This window comes from Solanum pennellii, chromosome 8 (assembly GCF_001406875.1).
Source record: "Solanum pennellii chromosome 8, SPENNV200".
NCBI classification, from domain to species: Eukaryota; Viridiplantae; Streptophyta; class Magnoliopsida; order Solanales; family Solanaceae; genus Solanum; species Solanum pennellii.
Genome location: NC_028644.1, coordinates 67,481,385 through 67,498,817, shown reverse-complemented (window position 1 = coordinate 67,498,817; position 17,433 = coordinate 67,481,385). Strand labels below are relative to the sequence as shown.

Sequence of the window (17,433 nt, the reverse complement as noted above, 5' to 3'; positions counted from 1 at the left end):
ATTTGAAGATAAAATTTCAAAGTCTATGATCAAACGTTAGCTAATTTACCAGGTTCAAAACGAACCTGCAACTTCTTCACTAGTTCCGCACCTATATCAAGAAACAACTATGGGGGAAAAGCCCCCTAAGAACCCATGCTGAGGCTGCAAAATCTGAAACAGTGAGTTTAGAAACTTCCCAGAAAAGTTACCAAGTTTTCGGAAAAATCTCTATCCATCAAACACACAGTTTTTGCGGAGACAAAAAGGAGGAAGATTCCCAAACTTATACTTGCTGAAACAAACATCACTTTACGTTAGATTCTCAAATCCAACATTCTGGGACTATGAAAGATTTGCAACTGCTACATGGTATATAAAGATTTTCCAACACAAACTTGAGTCTTCAATTTCATAGTGTCTTTGCAATGACACTTTCCCAACCCATAATGTACAGAAAGAAACTGAAGAACAAAAATTCTATCCCATCAAGTGTCTACATTGCAGCTACATTTCCAGTTAATGTACAGTTCCCTAAGTAAAGGGACAGCATATTAAGAATAAAAATCTCACAAGTGACATTTAGAAGAGCTCTCTGGACTAGTAAGTTCTGCTTGTCACGGAAAAATGAATTTTCTGAAGGAGGTGTGACAGATTCACCTGGGTCATTGGAGAGTTTGGCCATCTTAAGGAGTTGGTTATCTAAATCGTGAGAACCGGTAGCTTCTGGAGCCAAGGGGGGCTCTGCACTTTCTGCAGGAGGAGTTTCTGAGTCTCTTTTATCATTTTCTGATGAATCATCAGCATCCTTTCTTCCGTTGTTTGGCTCTTTGGAACTTCCACCACTATCATCCTTTGGAACACCAGGGATCAAGTCAGGTCGAGCTTCAACACCAACACGTCTCAGGTGTAGCTGTTAAAATGAAAATACAACCAAGTACTTAGTTGCAACGTATTATAATATCTTATAAATTACTCAACCTTGAAAAACTCTTCGTAGATAGTAGACCTGAATTCTAAAATGAGAAAAGAAGAAAGAAATGAAAATGATGTTTGGATGAACAAGTAACAAGAAGTAGTTTATACCTGAAGATGAAGATTCACTTCATCAGGCCTAGATAGAAATGGAAAATCACCACCACTTTTCAAGTATGCCCTTCTTGCGCCAGGATACCTTTCACACACTTGATCTTTGAGTGATTGAGGGGTTGCACAATAGTCATTTGTCTTCACAAAACAAAAGTTACAATGCAATAGGAATCAGTCCATCAGACAATTTCTATTTTAGTGACTTTTGTAAGAAAGAAACTAGCGACATAGCAAAAGGACAATAATATCAACCAATTATGCCTCAATCCCCAAACTAGTTTGCGGGTGGGGGGTTAATTATAAGAATCCTCGATGCAGCTCTATTCTAATTTTGAACCCATTTCATTCCAACTCTTGCCAATTTCTTTTTAATCAAGAAAAGTTAAGAGGATTTTCGGGATGGTCATGACCTACATATGTATGCTAACATCTTTTTAGGGAAAACAAATCAAGCAGTAAATTAATTACAACTCAATTCCAGATCACTGGGGCTTTGGTTATATGAATCCTATATATCCATTCAGCTTTGTTGAGGTCCATTTCCCTTGGAGTTAAGAGTTTCTTTTGCGCTCATGAAATCCTTACACACATGCAAAATAATTTAAATGATGACAATCAACCAGTTGATCCGAACTAAAAGATATGCTGAAATTATGTGGTAAGGTCAAACATTCCTATCCCACTAGGTGACGAAGAAGTAAGTGGAACTCTCCTACCTAAAGCGAAAAATGTCAACTAGTGAGAAAAGATAACAAATAATAGTGAATGGTGAATTTCTTGATGTCTAGCAAGTAAATGGTTTCCTTATTTTGATGATTAGTGAAGAGGTGAAAGACCAAAATCTCTACACCAAGAGCTACAGACTTCCCAAGGTCAAAATTTATACTCAGCAGTCTGTTTCCAAGCAAGAAGTGGTCGTCTGGATCATGACTTTTGAAATAAGCAAGTCCCGGGGAAAGTTAAAAAACAAGTGCCATCGCAAGAGCAACAGAATGCAGTTGTATCCAGTTAACTAAAATAATTTATGTCCTAAAATTCCAGTGAGGAAAGATGTAAATAAATACATGGTGTACTAACAGTATGATGTAGTTAAAATATATTTGTGTCGACTTATAGACAATACACTTAAAAAACCAAAACAATGAGAAAGTTGAGGCATGTTGACTGCGCATATAACAATTTATTTATTATCTAAAAAAATTCAGAAAACAACTTTGCAGATTAGACACATACATCCATTAAAGTGATAGAAGAATCTGGAAGAAGAAGAGGTCCAACTGATGCAGCATCAGCTGTTAATGTTAATCTGGAAGCCAAGTCTTCTCTCTCGAGAGTCTCAACCTGCATCCAAATCGAATTCACAAGTTATGAGAATAAGTGAGTCAACTTTTTCTATAAGCAAATAGCTTTGTTATCGAAAACATGGTGAATATGTGATGGTTAGTTTATCAGTTGAATAACTGAAAGAAAATGGACAATAAGGATTAACAAAATCAGAGGACTATCAAGAACAAAAAACTAAGACCAGTTACACTTTGAACAGGGTACAGAAATGAAACATACAACAAAGATACATGAGTAGCATTTCAAGATATTGTCATCAAGTATTTAATGGTGAAATAGTAGCATACGAAAGCATCACATGTTGTTCTACATATTAGGCAGCTTGAAACTACACATCCAAATTCTAGATAGTCAAAGAAAGCAAGAGTGTTACATAAACCAGATTAACTCAAAAGGTAGCAAAATGACACCATCTGACGGGATGTAATGGAAAATCTGCATCCAATTGATATTCTGGACAATAACTTAAAAGAGCTATGGAAAAGTTTTGGGAGAAAGAGAAGGTTAGATATGTTAGAATTGTCTGAAAAGTAATGCTTCTAGAGCTTCTTCTTATAATGTTTGAAAAAAGAGGAGAAAAAGGTGCAAAATGAAATACCATACAACTGCAATGAACAGTATATGTTATAAGAATAAGATCATTACATTTTTTCTTTTGAAAAAATAAATATGATGCATAAACATATATCTGGCCAACTCTGAAGCAGCAAAAGAAATATGGAAGAACCATAAGTTCAATATACTGCTAACAACTGCTTTCTGAAAATAGGAATTTTCCAAACAATTTTTGGTAAGAGTGACATAAAACCACTGTAATATAACAAAAAACTGAGCTTAACATTACCTGAGAAACAACAAAATCTACAGAGTCTGCAATAAAGGGTTCCTGGGGACTATCACGAATTCCACTTAGCACATGCCGTTTCAGTATAAAAGCAGGAGCCCAACCAACACTGCAGTAGGAAACCAACAATAGAAGAAAAACATCTTTTAAAATGTGAAGAGCTACACGGCTTAAATCATAAAAACAATGAGATGCAAGAATTATGAGTAGTACATATACAAAAAGATATTAGATCATCTATAGCTTATCAAATAGATGCAGAAGTTGTTAAGTATCGATACTGATCAGTCATATATGAGTTATAATAGCAACTTAGCAGCTCTCATGGTATGCTAAATAAATAAACTGAAAACTTACATACGAGCCCATGGCATTGAAGCTGAGAAACTAGTGGTCTCCACAAATGTATTTGAAAGTACCAAGGACCTAACACGCCGGGGACGATGCTGAGCAAAAAGTTGTGCTAAGAAGCCTCCAAGGGCTGTTCCATAGAGATGAATCTGCCGTAGGACAAGTTTAATACATCAGTTACTTCCTTTATCATGAACAAACTTAATCTCTGCTTTTATTCCAAATAAAAAAATTGAAATGCATGATTCAACACTATAATCCAACCAATATCAAACAAGTGACCAGTCAAAAAGAAAAAAACTTATAGATGTATCTTTATATGCACTTCTTTGCATACTATATCTAACTGCATATACAAATCAAGAAAGTCAATAGGTGCATCTTACTAATTCTAAATTGCTCATCTCGTAGATAAATAAGACTAGTCAGATTGCACACATTACATGATAGCATCCATGGAGGCATAACTCCAAAAAAGGACTTGCATTGAGCTTGTAGGCTGAGGCGTAACTCCAAAAAAGGACTTGGATTGAGCTTGTAGGCTAAGGAGATGCTAGACAAAGTTCAGGAACTTCAATGTGAGATCAAGAAGATGTTTATTGGTGCTATCGAAAGCGAAAAGAAACGCAAAAAAGCTCTACGGTCGGTTGGGGCTTTAATTGCAAAGCGCAAATAAAGTGTGGGCTATGATGAAAAAAGGTGCAAATATACATATACATAAGCATGAACAACAAATATATGGACAAAGAAATTGAATTTTTTTACAATAAAGTAAAATACCATTTGTTTAGCGTCGCCACTTCAGGAAATGCTCATTTGCAAGGAAAAGATTGTCGTAGAGCCTTTATGACGACACTCAAGCGCACATAAGCAAGGCGGAGAGCTTAACTTGTTTTGAGCCTTGCTTTAGAGCTTAAGCGCGTCTTTGACAACACCGGTTTATCGTGAAAAAAGAGCTCTAGACTAGTAGGAGAAGATTTGACTAAGCGCTACACTCATCTCATGATCCAAGTCAAGTCCAAGATGAGGATGATTTATTTTTTTTTGAGAAAAAAAATACACACCAAAGAGGAGCCCAAAATTAAATACATGCTTCAAAGAGCTAACATACACGCCTATTTAGATGTGTGCTTGACCAAGATGGGCGTGTGCAATTCCATGTCATCTGCTACTTCTCTCTTATTTTGTTAAGTAGTTTTGGAAAGAAGTGTGACATTAATTTTACTTGTTTTCTTGGTCAAAGTTTCCTTATTTCTTAGAAAATTTTTACATGTTTTTTAGTTTCCTTGGTCAAAATCTCTTGATTTCTTTTTCTAGTAGATTTACTAAATTTCTTTTTCCGAAAGGACTTGTTGCCCAAAGTAGTATTGGATTAATTTCCTAGCCTTTTTGGGAGGGTGTTGCATGCTCCTTAGCATAGATTGTTTATTTATTTATAGATACATTATTGTCAATTGAATTGAGAGGATTTTTCCTTTGCACTCATGTTGTGAGTGCTCTTGAATTTTTTCAACCTTCAAGAATCAACTTAAAGGTGGTAAGTTTAATTCCTTCTTAAAACTAAGGTTACTTTTAGGTATTCAAGAAAGGTGACAAGTCTTTGCCAAATGTTGTTCTTGATACTCTAAAGGGGGGTGGGTTCCATAACCTATTTTCTTGATTAATTCTCTATCAAAGGTGATTAGTTCTTTTAGGTTAATTGTTGTTGTTAGGAATTAATTTATGACTTTACGCTCATCCTGACATTCTAGATTTCTTGATCCACTTTGAATTAAGGAACTCGTTCTTAAATTTGTCTATCTTTATCTTTCCGTTCATATAATTTCTTTTAGCTTACACACATTCTTACTTTTATTGCTTTGATCATGGATCCCTAACATGATTGGTATCACTACATACTTAGGCTTATGTTGTAGGGTGCACAAACCAAACTGCAAATTAAGATTGACAGAACAATCAAAGTCTGAACTAGTTTAGTTGATTTATTAAAACTTGATCCCTAACGTGAAATTACTACTACACATATATTGATTTATCAAAACTTTATCTATAACTCGAAACATTAAGATTGAAATAGTATCACGTGCCAAAAAACCAAGCAAACTGATATAGTTGGTTTGGTTTGGTTTGGTTTTGATAAAAACTGAACCAAACCGCCCCATGTACACCCCTTGTAGCCATCAAGTAAGCACTGACATAAAGGGAACATACATGATGAACATCAATAGCATCTAGAAACTTCTCAAATGCTTGAATCCACTCGTGGTTGTTCCATGCACGCGGAATATCAACGGAAATTACACGGTAACCCTGAAAAAGTAAACCAGAAAATGTTAGCTTCCTTCAATTGAATTTGGGGGTTGTCTTATAGAAAATTATCCAGTCGCTATATATCGTGGAAAGAGACATATATGCATAGGTTGTAACATGCAAAGAAAACCTTTCAGCCCCTACTAATGGAAATTGTCTTTAGTTAAATCCTAAAATTATGTTGCAAGAGATTCTAACGTCATTCAGAAAATGGAAAATTCTATTTTGCTTTGTGTCATCACTTGACACGATAAGTCCATGTAAATACAGTTACCTCGTAAAAATAAAAAGAAGAATAAGGTTGTAATCCATGTAAATACATTTACCTTACAAAAAAAAGATATTAGTCCATGTAGTACAGAGGGCAAGCCGATGGGGCAAGCGTTATCTATTTTCCAAGATTCAGTGCAGGCCAGTGCTTTCTCAGATCTTAGTTTGACCAGCAAAATCATTAAACAAAGAGCAACCTCTGTTACAATTCATACACTGCAGTAGTTATCACTTACACTACTTGATGCATTACTGAGCTTTTATTGGAACATCTTTCCATGTTCTTATCAAAGACCACTTCCATTGTGAATAGAATTTTTCGTTTGCTGTTGAAAACTTTTCATCTAAGAGCAAAGAGATCAATCAAATAATTGATGTATTGCAGGTCCCTCTGTTGTTAGATCTACATCCCAATTTGGGAACTCATATTTAAGTAAGGTCTCAATCAAAAGGAGAGAGACAGAGACAGACTCATTCAAAAGTGATACCTTCTAAAGATAATCCCTATCACTAGATATCATTATTATATTCCTTCCATCTTCTTAATGATAGATTTTAAGCTTTAGGCACTACTAAAGTGCATATTTTGCTCTAACCTATGTTGCTCAGACAGTCAGACTCTTCAAAAATGCCACATGGTGCATGTTGCATCCTCCAAAAGAAGTGCATTTTTAGAGGATCTGTGTGCAAGTTGCAACAAAATTTTTAGAGAGTCCAAGCAACATAGGTTCTAACACAGTTCTAATCACTTGGAAACGCTCATTGGTACCTTTGACTAATTTTGGAAGTTACCATAGTAAGTAACATGGGAAAGACATAACAGGTGCAAGTATAAGAGATTAACTGATCCTTTACATTCGTATATATTTATGAATGGGTGAAACGATTACAACCACATATATGACCCGTTCTTCACTGTCATTTTCACTCTCAAAGAAGATACACAAAAATTCAGCAATAACTAGATAAAACAAGCAAAGAATCAGGAGTTTTTCTCATTACCTTCATAGACAATGACATTATCTGCTTGTAATATACATCAGCAGTACCAGCTATGCCAGGGAGGCAAATGAGAGGGGGAACTACTTTCGGGCCAAAATCATAATATCGCCACTGCTTTGATCCAATCTGCCCAACAGATCAAAGTGTTAAGAATAATAGTACATTTAACAAAGAGTAGAAGAGTCCATTTATGCATCTCTATTTCCTAAATAAAGAAGCAATAATCAAAGTCAAATGTGTAGAATCGAACAAAATCTTTAGAATAACTGCAAGGACCTCCAAAAGAGGGCCGAAGAACTTAAGATCAATATACAACATCAAATTCAAGAAAGTAGCCATCTTCTTCATCTGAAAAACGAAGGTAGTCTTCCAACTAGCAAAATTTTCGAAAAGTAAGCAAAAAGAGTAGAATGAAGTGCAGGACCAAACATTTAGAAAGAGAAAAATCTTAATATAAACTTAGATTTGCCATTCCACTGTGATTAGCACGAGAAGTTCTTCCTATTAGATGGAAAACACATAAAACACTCCAACATTATTCACGTACAAACTAATCAGACCAACTAAAAGATAACAGGTTTTGCAAGATTTCCAAAAAAAAGTGCAAATTCTATTGCGACTAACTAAATGGAAACTAACCTAATCTGCATAACAGGGAATTTGATGAAGGCATCACTACAATTGCCATGATGTCAATTCAGGGGAAAGTTGTTTCAGAGTTAAAAATGATAACGATAGCAACTTAAAGAAATTCAGTTGATCTTTCAGGAACAAAAGCACAGTCTTATCCAGTACTCACAAGGAACACACTTGATGTTTTCCATAAACAACAGCTATCATGCCAATTTACTTGTGATACTCATTGTCCACCTACCAGTCACATTCATGTTTCTATAAACAACAGCTATCATGCCAATTTACTTGTGATACTCATTGGCCACCTACCAGTCACAACAGATTCAATCAAAATAGGAAGGAAAAAAAACACATCAGAAACAACTATCCAATTGGGCAAATCACAACATGATCATACATTCAGATTCATAGAAATTCAAAAAAACAAACAAAAACACAATCAAATAGAAAAAAGACACAGACCCATTTGAGAAACCAAACAGTTAAGCAAAATCAAAGAAAACCCAAATCAGAAAAAACTAAAAATTGATGGAATCAGGCATTACAGGGATCTTATGAAGAGGAACTTGAGACTTGAAGTAGATGTAATCACCAGGAGCCGAAAGGACACCTCCTTTCATAGCTGATTTATTCACCTTTCACTGCATATACCCACCCATTAAAGTTCTTGAATTTGTTCTATAACAAGAAGGAAAAAAAAAAAAACTCATCTTGCTCAGAGAGGTGGCATTTTGGGTTTTTGGGTCTATAAAATTTCTTCGTAAAATCAGACAGAGGCGTAATGAGCTGTGTTATGTTGAATGGTGATTAACAATAATGAAACACAAACACGTGGATGGGTCCCTCTTTCTCCTTTGATATGTTTTTAGCCGTACGATTCAAGATTTAACAAATATTTTTTTTATTTATATTTAAATAAAATTATTGAAATTAATAGTAATGAGCAATTGATATGTTTAATAAAAACAATATAACAATTAATTGTTTTCTTTCTTTAGCTAAATAAAAGTAGATCTGTCAAAATAGATTGGTTCAATCCAATTCAATCCTAACGAGCTAGAGAGTTAAATTGATTCGAACGGACAGATTCTTTTAATAAAAGGACTTATAAAATAGTAGCACAATTCAATCCTATGCGGGCCACGAATTAGGACGTGTTGACCCTTCAACCAAGAAAAGGATAACATTTTCTGAATACAACGGATACGAACATTGATATCCGAACCCCATTTGGCGGAAAATATTTCTATATATATATGACTAAAATATTACTATGTATACATGGTTAAAAATATTTTTTAAATGTATATAATAGATATTGAATGCTCTTCGACTAGTTTATCCTTTTGATTTTAAATACCTTATTGAAAATTATAGTTCTGCCTCTGCCAATGAACACGACAATCAATACATATATAAATTTCATATTGAGCTAGTTGATTTTGTCGATGTTTATCTTCCGGGGTAATAAATTGCGCTTCACTTTTAGCCATTATTTTATTTTTTAGCCATTATTTTATAGCTTATGACATATAGATATATACAATAAATCATTTTTTAAGTTATGCAATGTGGTTTTTTTTTTCCTCATGCTTTTTGGAGTTGGAAATATGGTTTTGATTTTGGTTTCCAATGTTTTTCTTGGTTTTATTATAAATTATAATTGTAATATTAGTGATGTCCTCTACTAACTTACGCAATAATATTCGATATTGAAATCTTCAATTTATGGACTTGGATGTAAGCCTAGGAATAAAATTGGCTTTAATAATGAAATTTAACTATAGTCGAAAGCAACACAAAATTATGATCAAAAGCTGTTTAGAAACCTTGGTTTAGAATATAGATAATATAAGAGTTAAAATAATCAAAAATCTGCATATTGGCCAAAGTTTAATTAGGGGACAAGAAGTTTACGGCAATAATAATGTTCCATTTTCACTGTTGAATGCCTTGAATCGGACCCGTTACAAACAGAAAGGACGGGGTCTCGCTGACCGGTCAGCGAGTCGGGGGGTCCGGGGGGCGGAGACGCCCCCGGCCCGACGGTATACAATGTTGTTGTATTGGGCCCTTAATTATCTGTCAATTCTGTATGTTGGGCCCAAGCCTGTTAGGGCGTAGCTTAGCACTATATATAGACGCTATGACAAACCCTATTCTGTAATTTTGTTCTTGCCTCTCCTTAATAAACTGCTCTCCCTCTTCCCGTGGACGTAGCCAATTTATTGGTGAACCACGTAAATCTGTTGTCTTGTTTTTCGCGTTCATATTTTCTCGTATTATCTCGAATTCCGCATAACATTCACTTCAATTTATAATTCCACATGACAGTTGAAATTCCAAAGTATGCAATAACTGATTTTTACAATGAAAAATCTGGCGATTAGTTCACAAATCATGTCAACTCCAAAAGCTGACTCATCAGACGAGAATTTGTCCAAAATTATGTAAGAAAACAACTCAGTCGCTCAACTAATGTAAAAACAATCTAACAATTCCTATGCAAAAAGACGATTATTTTCCTCTTTTTGCATCAACAAACATAGAGTTAATTTGACTAATTTACAACATATATCTGAACAAGCAACCCGAACCAGAAGACTAGTGTCTCTGTCCAATAACTATCAATACTTAAAGCAGCACCAAAAACATACATCATCACCCCCAGTTTCCGTAGGGAAAGAGCAGACAGACAATTCAGTATATGATTAGCTAGTGTACACAGACCTTACCCTTATCTCGTGGAGAGGTAGAAGTTGTTTCCGAAACATCCTCATCTCGAGTGACACATAACAAGGCAGTTTAAAGAAGACAATAGACCATAAAAAGCAGAATAATGTGATGCCTAACTAGTTAAGAAGAGGAAAATACCATTAAAAGCAAGCTCAAAATATAATTTCTTGACTGATAGAGATTACATCCTAAACAAGTACAAGGATCCTAAAATGTCCTTTCAGAATTGGCTAAAAGAGCAGATTGTGCATCTGGCACAGCCCTCGCCCGTTCCGCCAAATAATTTTGTTCCTTAGAAACAAAATTCCAAGATTAGAGTCAGGCCCAGCACCTTCTTTGATGGTGACAAAACCAAATAAACAATGTCCATAGCTGTCAAGTCATGTAAACACATGAATGGGCTAAAAGACTACAACTTTTGTTGCTTTCTATCAACGAGAAAAAGTAAATGAGCAAACAAAACAAAAGAGGCTAATGCTACCGTCTATAAAGACAGAACTTCCACTAAGATACATACAAAATTCTTTTTCCACAGAAAAACGGTCTTAACAAGCTCGTGAATCCCAAAGATGGACGAAAATTACACAGTAATACACGGTTACAGGTGAGTTTAACAATATTTACCATATGAAATGCTTGTTCTTTTATACTAGGAAAAGCTAAATTTCCAAATTACAGACTATCTAAAGCAATGACATGAAAAATCTAAACTACTCTAATGGAGTCGAAGGGGAAGGTACAACTATAAAATGCAAGGATGAGCAAATAAATATCAAGACATCCTAGCAAAGAAAATGGAGGAAACAAATGAAAAGTTATCAACTTCCGACTACATTAAAATTTCATCACAGCCTGTTTAATAACTTATTTTTATCATTCTTGAAGTTGAATATTAGTAAACTGATTAAGGACGAATAAAACTGAACTTAGAGGGAAACAGATATGTTTCTTTATAGCAGTTCTGACAAATCGAATAAACCAGAGCTTAATCCAAAGTATTATGAGTATGGTGATTAATGAAACATGAAACCACCATAAGAGGGTCGATAGATCAAACATGCTTTAGTAGTAGCAGTAGAGAATGTACAATGATCACCTACAAATAGAATACCTAAAACAATGTGGCAAATCAATGAAGAGGTATCATCAACGCACAGGAAACATTAGAGAGAAACAACACAACACCAAGTTTAAGAACTTCACCAAGAACTCTTCTTCTTCTTCGAACCATAGTAGCTAACATACCACTTCACAAACTTCTTTAACCCCATTTCCAAATCAGTAGTAGGCTTATATCCCAGCTCTGTATGTGCCAAAGTAATATTAGCATGCGTAAATGGCACATCCCCATTCCTCGGCATTTGGATAACCTTCTTCTTTGCCTTCACCTTCAACAACTTCTCCAAAATACTAACAAGTCTCCCAACAGGCACCGGCTTTGTATTACCTAAATTAAAAATCCTCAACTGAGCTGCACCCTTCTTCTTTCCCCCACTTCCTGTGCTCTTTTTCGCAGTATCCAGTGCTCCCAAACAACCCTTTACCACATCATCAACATAAGTAAAATCCCTAGCAACACTACCATGATCAGATGTCTCAAAAATCTTGATTTCCTTCCCTCTCAAAATATCTTTTGTAAAGAAAAAATACGCCATATCAGGCCTACCCCATGGTCCATAAACTGTGAAAAACCGCAATCCAGTAATCGAAAGACCATATATATGGTTATATGTATGAGCAATTTCTTCACCAGCCTTTTTAGTGGCTGCATACAAACTAGCAGGCTGATCAGTTCTATCTTTTTCTGAAAAGGGTACTTTTGAATTCAATCCATAAACAGAACTTGATGAAGCCCAAACAATACTAGGTTGTGGATTAGCCAATTTACATGCTTCAAGCAAACTAACAAAACCAGCAATATTACTATGAACATAAGAACCTGGATTCTGCATTGCATATCTAACTCCAGCTTGAGCTGCCATATGCATGACATGTGTAAAAGCAACAGCATCAAACAGCTTCCTCAGCAAAACAGCATCATTAATATCACCCTCAACTACCATAATCCCAGAACGCTCAAGAAGGCTCTGTCGGGCTTTTTTCAGCCCGACATCATAATACTGATTAAAATTATCCAGCCCCAAAACGCCATCTCCACGGCGTTTCAGGCCTAGAGACACATGGGTCCCCACAAAACCGGCAGCACCAGTGACTAGAACGGTAAAGCCCGTTTTAGACCTTGGTCGGGCCGAGGCCCGAACCCGACGTTCCCAGTTCGGGCCGAGCGCGGGAGATGGCGAAAGAGAGTTTTTCAGACTTCGGCGGCTGTTTCCGGCGGTGGGGTTGGACGGAGATGAGAAAAAGATGAGCAAAACGATGAAAAAGATGAAAAAAAAGGACCAAAGAGTAAACCTGGGAAACAGAGTAGGGTGAAAACGGAGACGATAAAGATTATAGGGTGAAGATTTATCAGGCTTAAACTTTCCTGGGGTGGAAGGAATGGAATCCAAATGCGTAAGAATGGGCTTCAATTGAGTCATTTTTTTCAGTGTGATCAAAATTCAAACAAGTCAACAAGTCGAGAAAATCCTTTATGGTGTTTACATATATGAAAAACACAAAAAAAGATTGAAACTTTTTGGGTTTTTTCCGATAGATTCAGCTTGAAAAAATCAATTGAAACTCAGAATTTTTGGAATTTTTGACTCTTGAAAACAGAGTCTGATGGGGAGAACAGGTTCAGTGACTATGGGTTTTCGGGCCGGCGGGGTGCTGTAATGTTATTGGGAAAGTAAAAAGACAACATAATATTACTCCCTCCTTACTATTTTATCACTATATTTTAAAAAAAGTTAAATCTTTAATTTTAATTGTATAATCTTAAAGTTAATTATTAATTTTATTTTTAATTTATTGCAACTTAAAGATATTCTTCTTTTTGATTGACTAAATTATAAAATTTTTAATAAAAATCTGAGAATACTCAAAATCATCGTAGGAGTGAAGGTATATTTAAATTTAATTAATTTAATTTAAATTTTTTTTAAAATTATCAATAATTTAAAAATAAAATTAATAATTTATATTATATTTAAGAGTGTTTTTCAATACTTCTCTTTTATAATAAAAAACAAAAATTTGAAAATTAAAATATTTTTTTTTTAATTTTCTTAAAATGATGTATTTTTTTTTAACGAGTCTTGTTATAGAGTAGTACTTTTTATTTATTTTCCTTAAAAAGATATGTAGAATGTGAATGCTTTATGGGATTATGTGTCAAATTTTCGTTTGGTTTAATGATAACGAGTCTCCCCTTTTTATTGACTTTTTCATATGGAAAAAATATATTTAAAATAACGTGTAGAAATTGTGATCATATTGACTTTTTCATATGGAAAAAATATATTTAAATCCAAACATTAGCTAGAAAAGATCTCTTTAATTGTGTGAATAATAAGAAATTAATGATAATTATTGTGTTGAGTTAAAAATCTCGTGAATTAAATGCTTAGTCATGTGTAAAATTAAAGTGATATATTTCATAAAATCATGGTTCTTACTTTTTATTAATCTATTTAGATATGTTGATTATTATAACGTGGTACAATATAATTTTGTATTAAATGTACTCATTATATTAAATTAATGATAATGACTTTGTGAATACAAAAAGCATTAGTTACTTTAGGTTACTATTACAAATAAAATCTTCATAAGCTGGCAAAATTAAGATGTTAATTACACGATTAATGAACCTTTATTCCTATTTCAAGCTTTAAATCTGAAAAGTCGAAGAAAAATATACTATTTTTAAAAGTGAGTACGAATAAAAACGTATGAATTTACACAAAAATCTTATCTATTTATATATGCATGAATTTTGTTGTAGCACAAATTACCAGACTAATTACTTGAGTCGAAAGTTTTTCGAAAATATTTTTTTTTTATTTTTTAATTTTATTTAAAAAAGATGAGAATTATATTACTTTGAGTTGTTTTAAATTTTTTAAAGATATTAAATTATTTTCCAAATAAAATGGATTTTTTTTTCCTTTAACGTGCAATAGAAAAAGAAAAGGTCAAATAAGGCAGTTTAGTATGTAAGCCACCAATTCCCTTTTTAATTATCAAACAAATACAGTTACATGATATATATAGGCCTAATATATAGACCCAAAAATAGTTGATCTAGAAATTTATTACACACAAAATTGACTAATTAATTACTTTTCAAATGAATCCAGGGCAGCTCGAACCGTCAAACACTTTGTGACCTAGAGTCAAAAATAAATGAGATTTTAAATTTTTAAATAATATTTTTAAAATTCAAATTTTTTAAAAAAAGAATGCAAAGTGGTAAATATATTTCTTAAAGAATTGCTTTGAGATGCAGAATTTTATTTTTTTTTACTTTTTTTTATAAATAGTATTTTATTCATTATACTTTGTTTGAAAAGGAGTTCGACATTTAATAAGAAAGTAAAGAAAAAAATTTAATCTTATAAATGTTCTAAAGAATACTTAATAATCTTAATATTGTTAAAGAAAATAAGGAGGCTCAAATTTGAGGGTCTAAAACAAATATATTTTTTTCAAAGCATAAATTCGATGATGAATGAATAGGGTTCTTGGGCCTCTTATAAAATTTGTCTATCATTTTTTAATTGAATTTACTTTTGAGGTATAAATTAAATACAAATTTAAGATATAATTTGACATGACATCATAGTTGAATTTGATGATTTAAATAACTATACGAATGAAATACCTTCTAATTCATAAATATAGCACATAAACTTATAAAATTAAAAACATCAGATTAGATAAATATTTAAATTCGAGTACAAAAATATAAATAGACTCAAGACCTAAATGTTTATGAATGTTTTTATAAAGAATATATAAACTATAAGTAGGATATTTGAAAAATCATTTTGTGATTAATTCCTAGTAATTTGTTTGATCGAAAAGCTAGTGTCATGTTTCTTGAATAAATTGAAAATATCATTTTGTTGATAGCATTATATTATATCAAAAGTCAAAACAATAGAAGAACTATATTAAAGTAAATAAAGAAAATAATATATAATTTTCAAATAAAATAACTTCGATCTAAAATTAAGTAAATCATACCTTGCTTAATTTACTATTAAAAGTTGAGACTCTAGATTCATGATTGAATGTTTTTATCATGAATTAGGTTCCAAATTTGAGTTAGGATTAATCAAATTTTAAATAAAAACTTTTATTATCGAATGAAAGTTAAAAAAAAAAACTTCTTTCAAAACACAATTTTATATTTTTAAAATTTTTTATGTAAATATATTCCGTCATATTAAATCAAATTACGCCACCTGCTCCTCTGTGTAAAGTCTATTTGAATACAGCATTGCTTATTTGACACGTTCTTAACTTGCAAGTTGCCATATTTGATCAATGGTTCGTAATTATATTTTTTTCGTTTTATTTTATTTGTCATATTTTAAAAAAAATATATTTTAAGAAAATATTGATATAAAAATTTATTTACTTTGATATATTGTTTAATGTTATTCTCGTTTCTTATCATGTATTAATTTTTCTGCATATTTACTGGGTAAGCATAAAAGTGGAGAAAAAATAATTATTACTGCATTTTGCTTTATAAAACGATAATTACTTGCATCATTTTTTTTTGTTCAATTAAAAACTTTCGCGTGAAAAAGAATACTTCCATTGTTCATTTTTATTTGTCTACAGTTTTATAAATAGATTTTTATATTTACTTGTCACTTTAAACATGTTTAAAAAGATAATTATTTTCTTTCATGTTTTATCCTTAATGTTAATTACTTATTTTTTAAAATATTTTGCAAAATTAGTACTAAATGTAAACTATAAGAGTAGTGTGGTAAAATAGCTATAATAATTATTTTCTTCAAAAATGTGTTGAATTCAAAATGTGATAAATAAAAATAAACGAAGAAAATAATATATTTCTGTCTTAATAAGTGTAAGGATAAGTAAACATGAAATTTATTGTGGCAAATAAAAACAAATGGACTACAAAGAAAATATTTTAAACCATATAATTTTAATAATTACGATAACTAATATGAACTAAAGAGAGTATAAGTTTAATTCTTTTTCCTTTTTTATTCTTTCATAACTATTTCAAATTTCAAAGTTTTGATGATATCATATGCTCTAAATTAAGAACATTTAGCAAACGTAATGGATAGGGTTCTATATTTCAGTTTGGATGCAGTCTATCAAACTCTGGTTACACATGTATTTTGTTAGGGTGCATTTATTATTTAAATTTGATGATTTTTTTTTAGTTTTGATGGGAAAAAATGATGATATAAATTTAGATTTGATAAATTAAACTTCAAGTAAAAATATTGAAAATTTATCGACGAGTCAAACTTCAGATGAGTTATTATCAAACTTCAAATGTAGTTTTTTTAATAATAATTTTGATAGCACATATGATATGTTGCAATTTTTTATAGATAATTATAATTATGACTTAAACGATAATTTCAAAATCTGCTATACGTCACCCAACAGCCATGTTGATGTTTTGTGAATTTTTTTATCAAATTAAGTCATTTTATAAAATGATTTATTAAAATAATATACCTTTTAATTTTTTTTTTATAAAACTAGTATAAACGTATTTCATAATAACGTTTTAGGGTATATTTTATTTTTTAAAAGCTAACAGCGTTAGGTTGATATACGTTATTGTGAGTAACGTTTTACTCCTAAAAAGTTTTTTTTCAGAAACGTTTTACTTCTAAAACGTTACTCACAGTAACGTTTTAGGAGTTGAATGTTACTCACAATAACGTTTTAGGAGTAAAACATTACTATGAGTAACGTATATC

At 32.3% G+C, this 17,433-nt stretch overlaps 2 protein-coding genes across 4 annotated transcripts; both read right to left on the bottom strand.

The window, feature by feature from the left end:
* Window positions 1-271: 271 nt before the first annotated feature.
* Window positions 272-8,616, bottom strand: LOC107029019 (maspardin). 3 transcript variants are annotated; one of them, XM_027919180.1, is made up of 9 exons: window positions 8,371-8,616; window positions 7,989-8,130; window positions 7,190-7,315; window positions 5,819-5,917; window positions 3,614-3,756; window positions 3,257-3,365; window positions 2,302-2,409; window positions 1,066-1,206; window positions 272-892 (listed from the first exon to the last, which is right to left on the bottom strand). In XM_027919180.1, exons 3-9 carry the CDS (start codon window positions 7,205-7,207, stop codon window positions 476-478), a joined length of 1,035 nt encoding a protein of 344 aa, XP_027774981.1. In that variant the 5' UTR covers window positions 7,208-7,315; window positions 7,989-8,130; window positions 8,371-8,616; the 3' UTR covers window positions 272-475. The 3 variants fall into 3 exon arrangements, with proteins under 3 accessions (XP_027774981.1, XP_015085789.1, XP_027774980.1); XM_015230303.2 differs by lacking the exon at window positions 7,989-8,130; XM_027919179.1 differs by lacking the exons at window positions 7,989-8,130; window positions 8,371-8,616 and adding an exon at window positions 7,829-7,957.
* Window positions 8,617-11,487: 2,871 nt separating this feature from the next.
* Window positions 11,488-13,364, bottom strand: LOC107026957 (UDP-glucuronate 4-epimerase 5). Its single transcript, XM_015228099.2, has one exon. It carries the CDS (start codon window positions 13,099-13,101, stop codon window positions 11,761-11,763), a length of 1,341 nt encoding a protein of 446 aa, XP_015083585.1. The 5' UTR covers window positions 13,102-13,364; the 3' UTR covers window positions 11,488-11,760.
* Between the last annotated feature and the right edge of the window lie 4,069 nt (window positions 13,365-17,433).

Excerpts from the sequence above, each read along its gene's own strand:
- LOC107029019 (XM_015230303.2), bottom strand. The coding sequence starts at position 8,445 with ATGAAAGGAGGTGTCCTTTCGGCTCCTGGTGATTACATCTACTTCAAG. Across the intron at positions 7,316-8,370 it reads TTCCTCTTCATAAGATCCCT|ATTGGATCAAAGCAGTGGCG; the intron begins GTAATGCCTGAT and ends TCTGTTGGGCAG. Across the intron at positions 2,410-3,256 it reads TAGATTTTGTTGTTTCTCAG|GTTGAGACTCTCGAGAGAGA; the intron begins GTAATGTTAAGC and ends ATTTGGATGCAG.
- LOC107026957 (XM_015228099.2), bottom strand. The coding sequence starts at position 13,101 with ATGACTCAATTGAAGCCCATTCTTACGCATTTGGATTCCATTCCTTCC.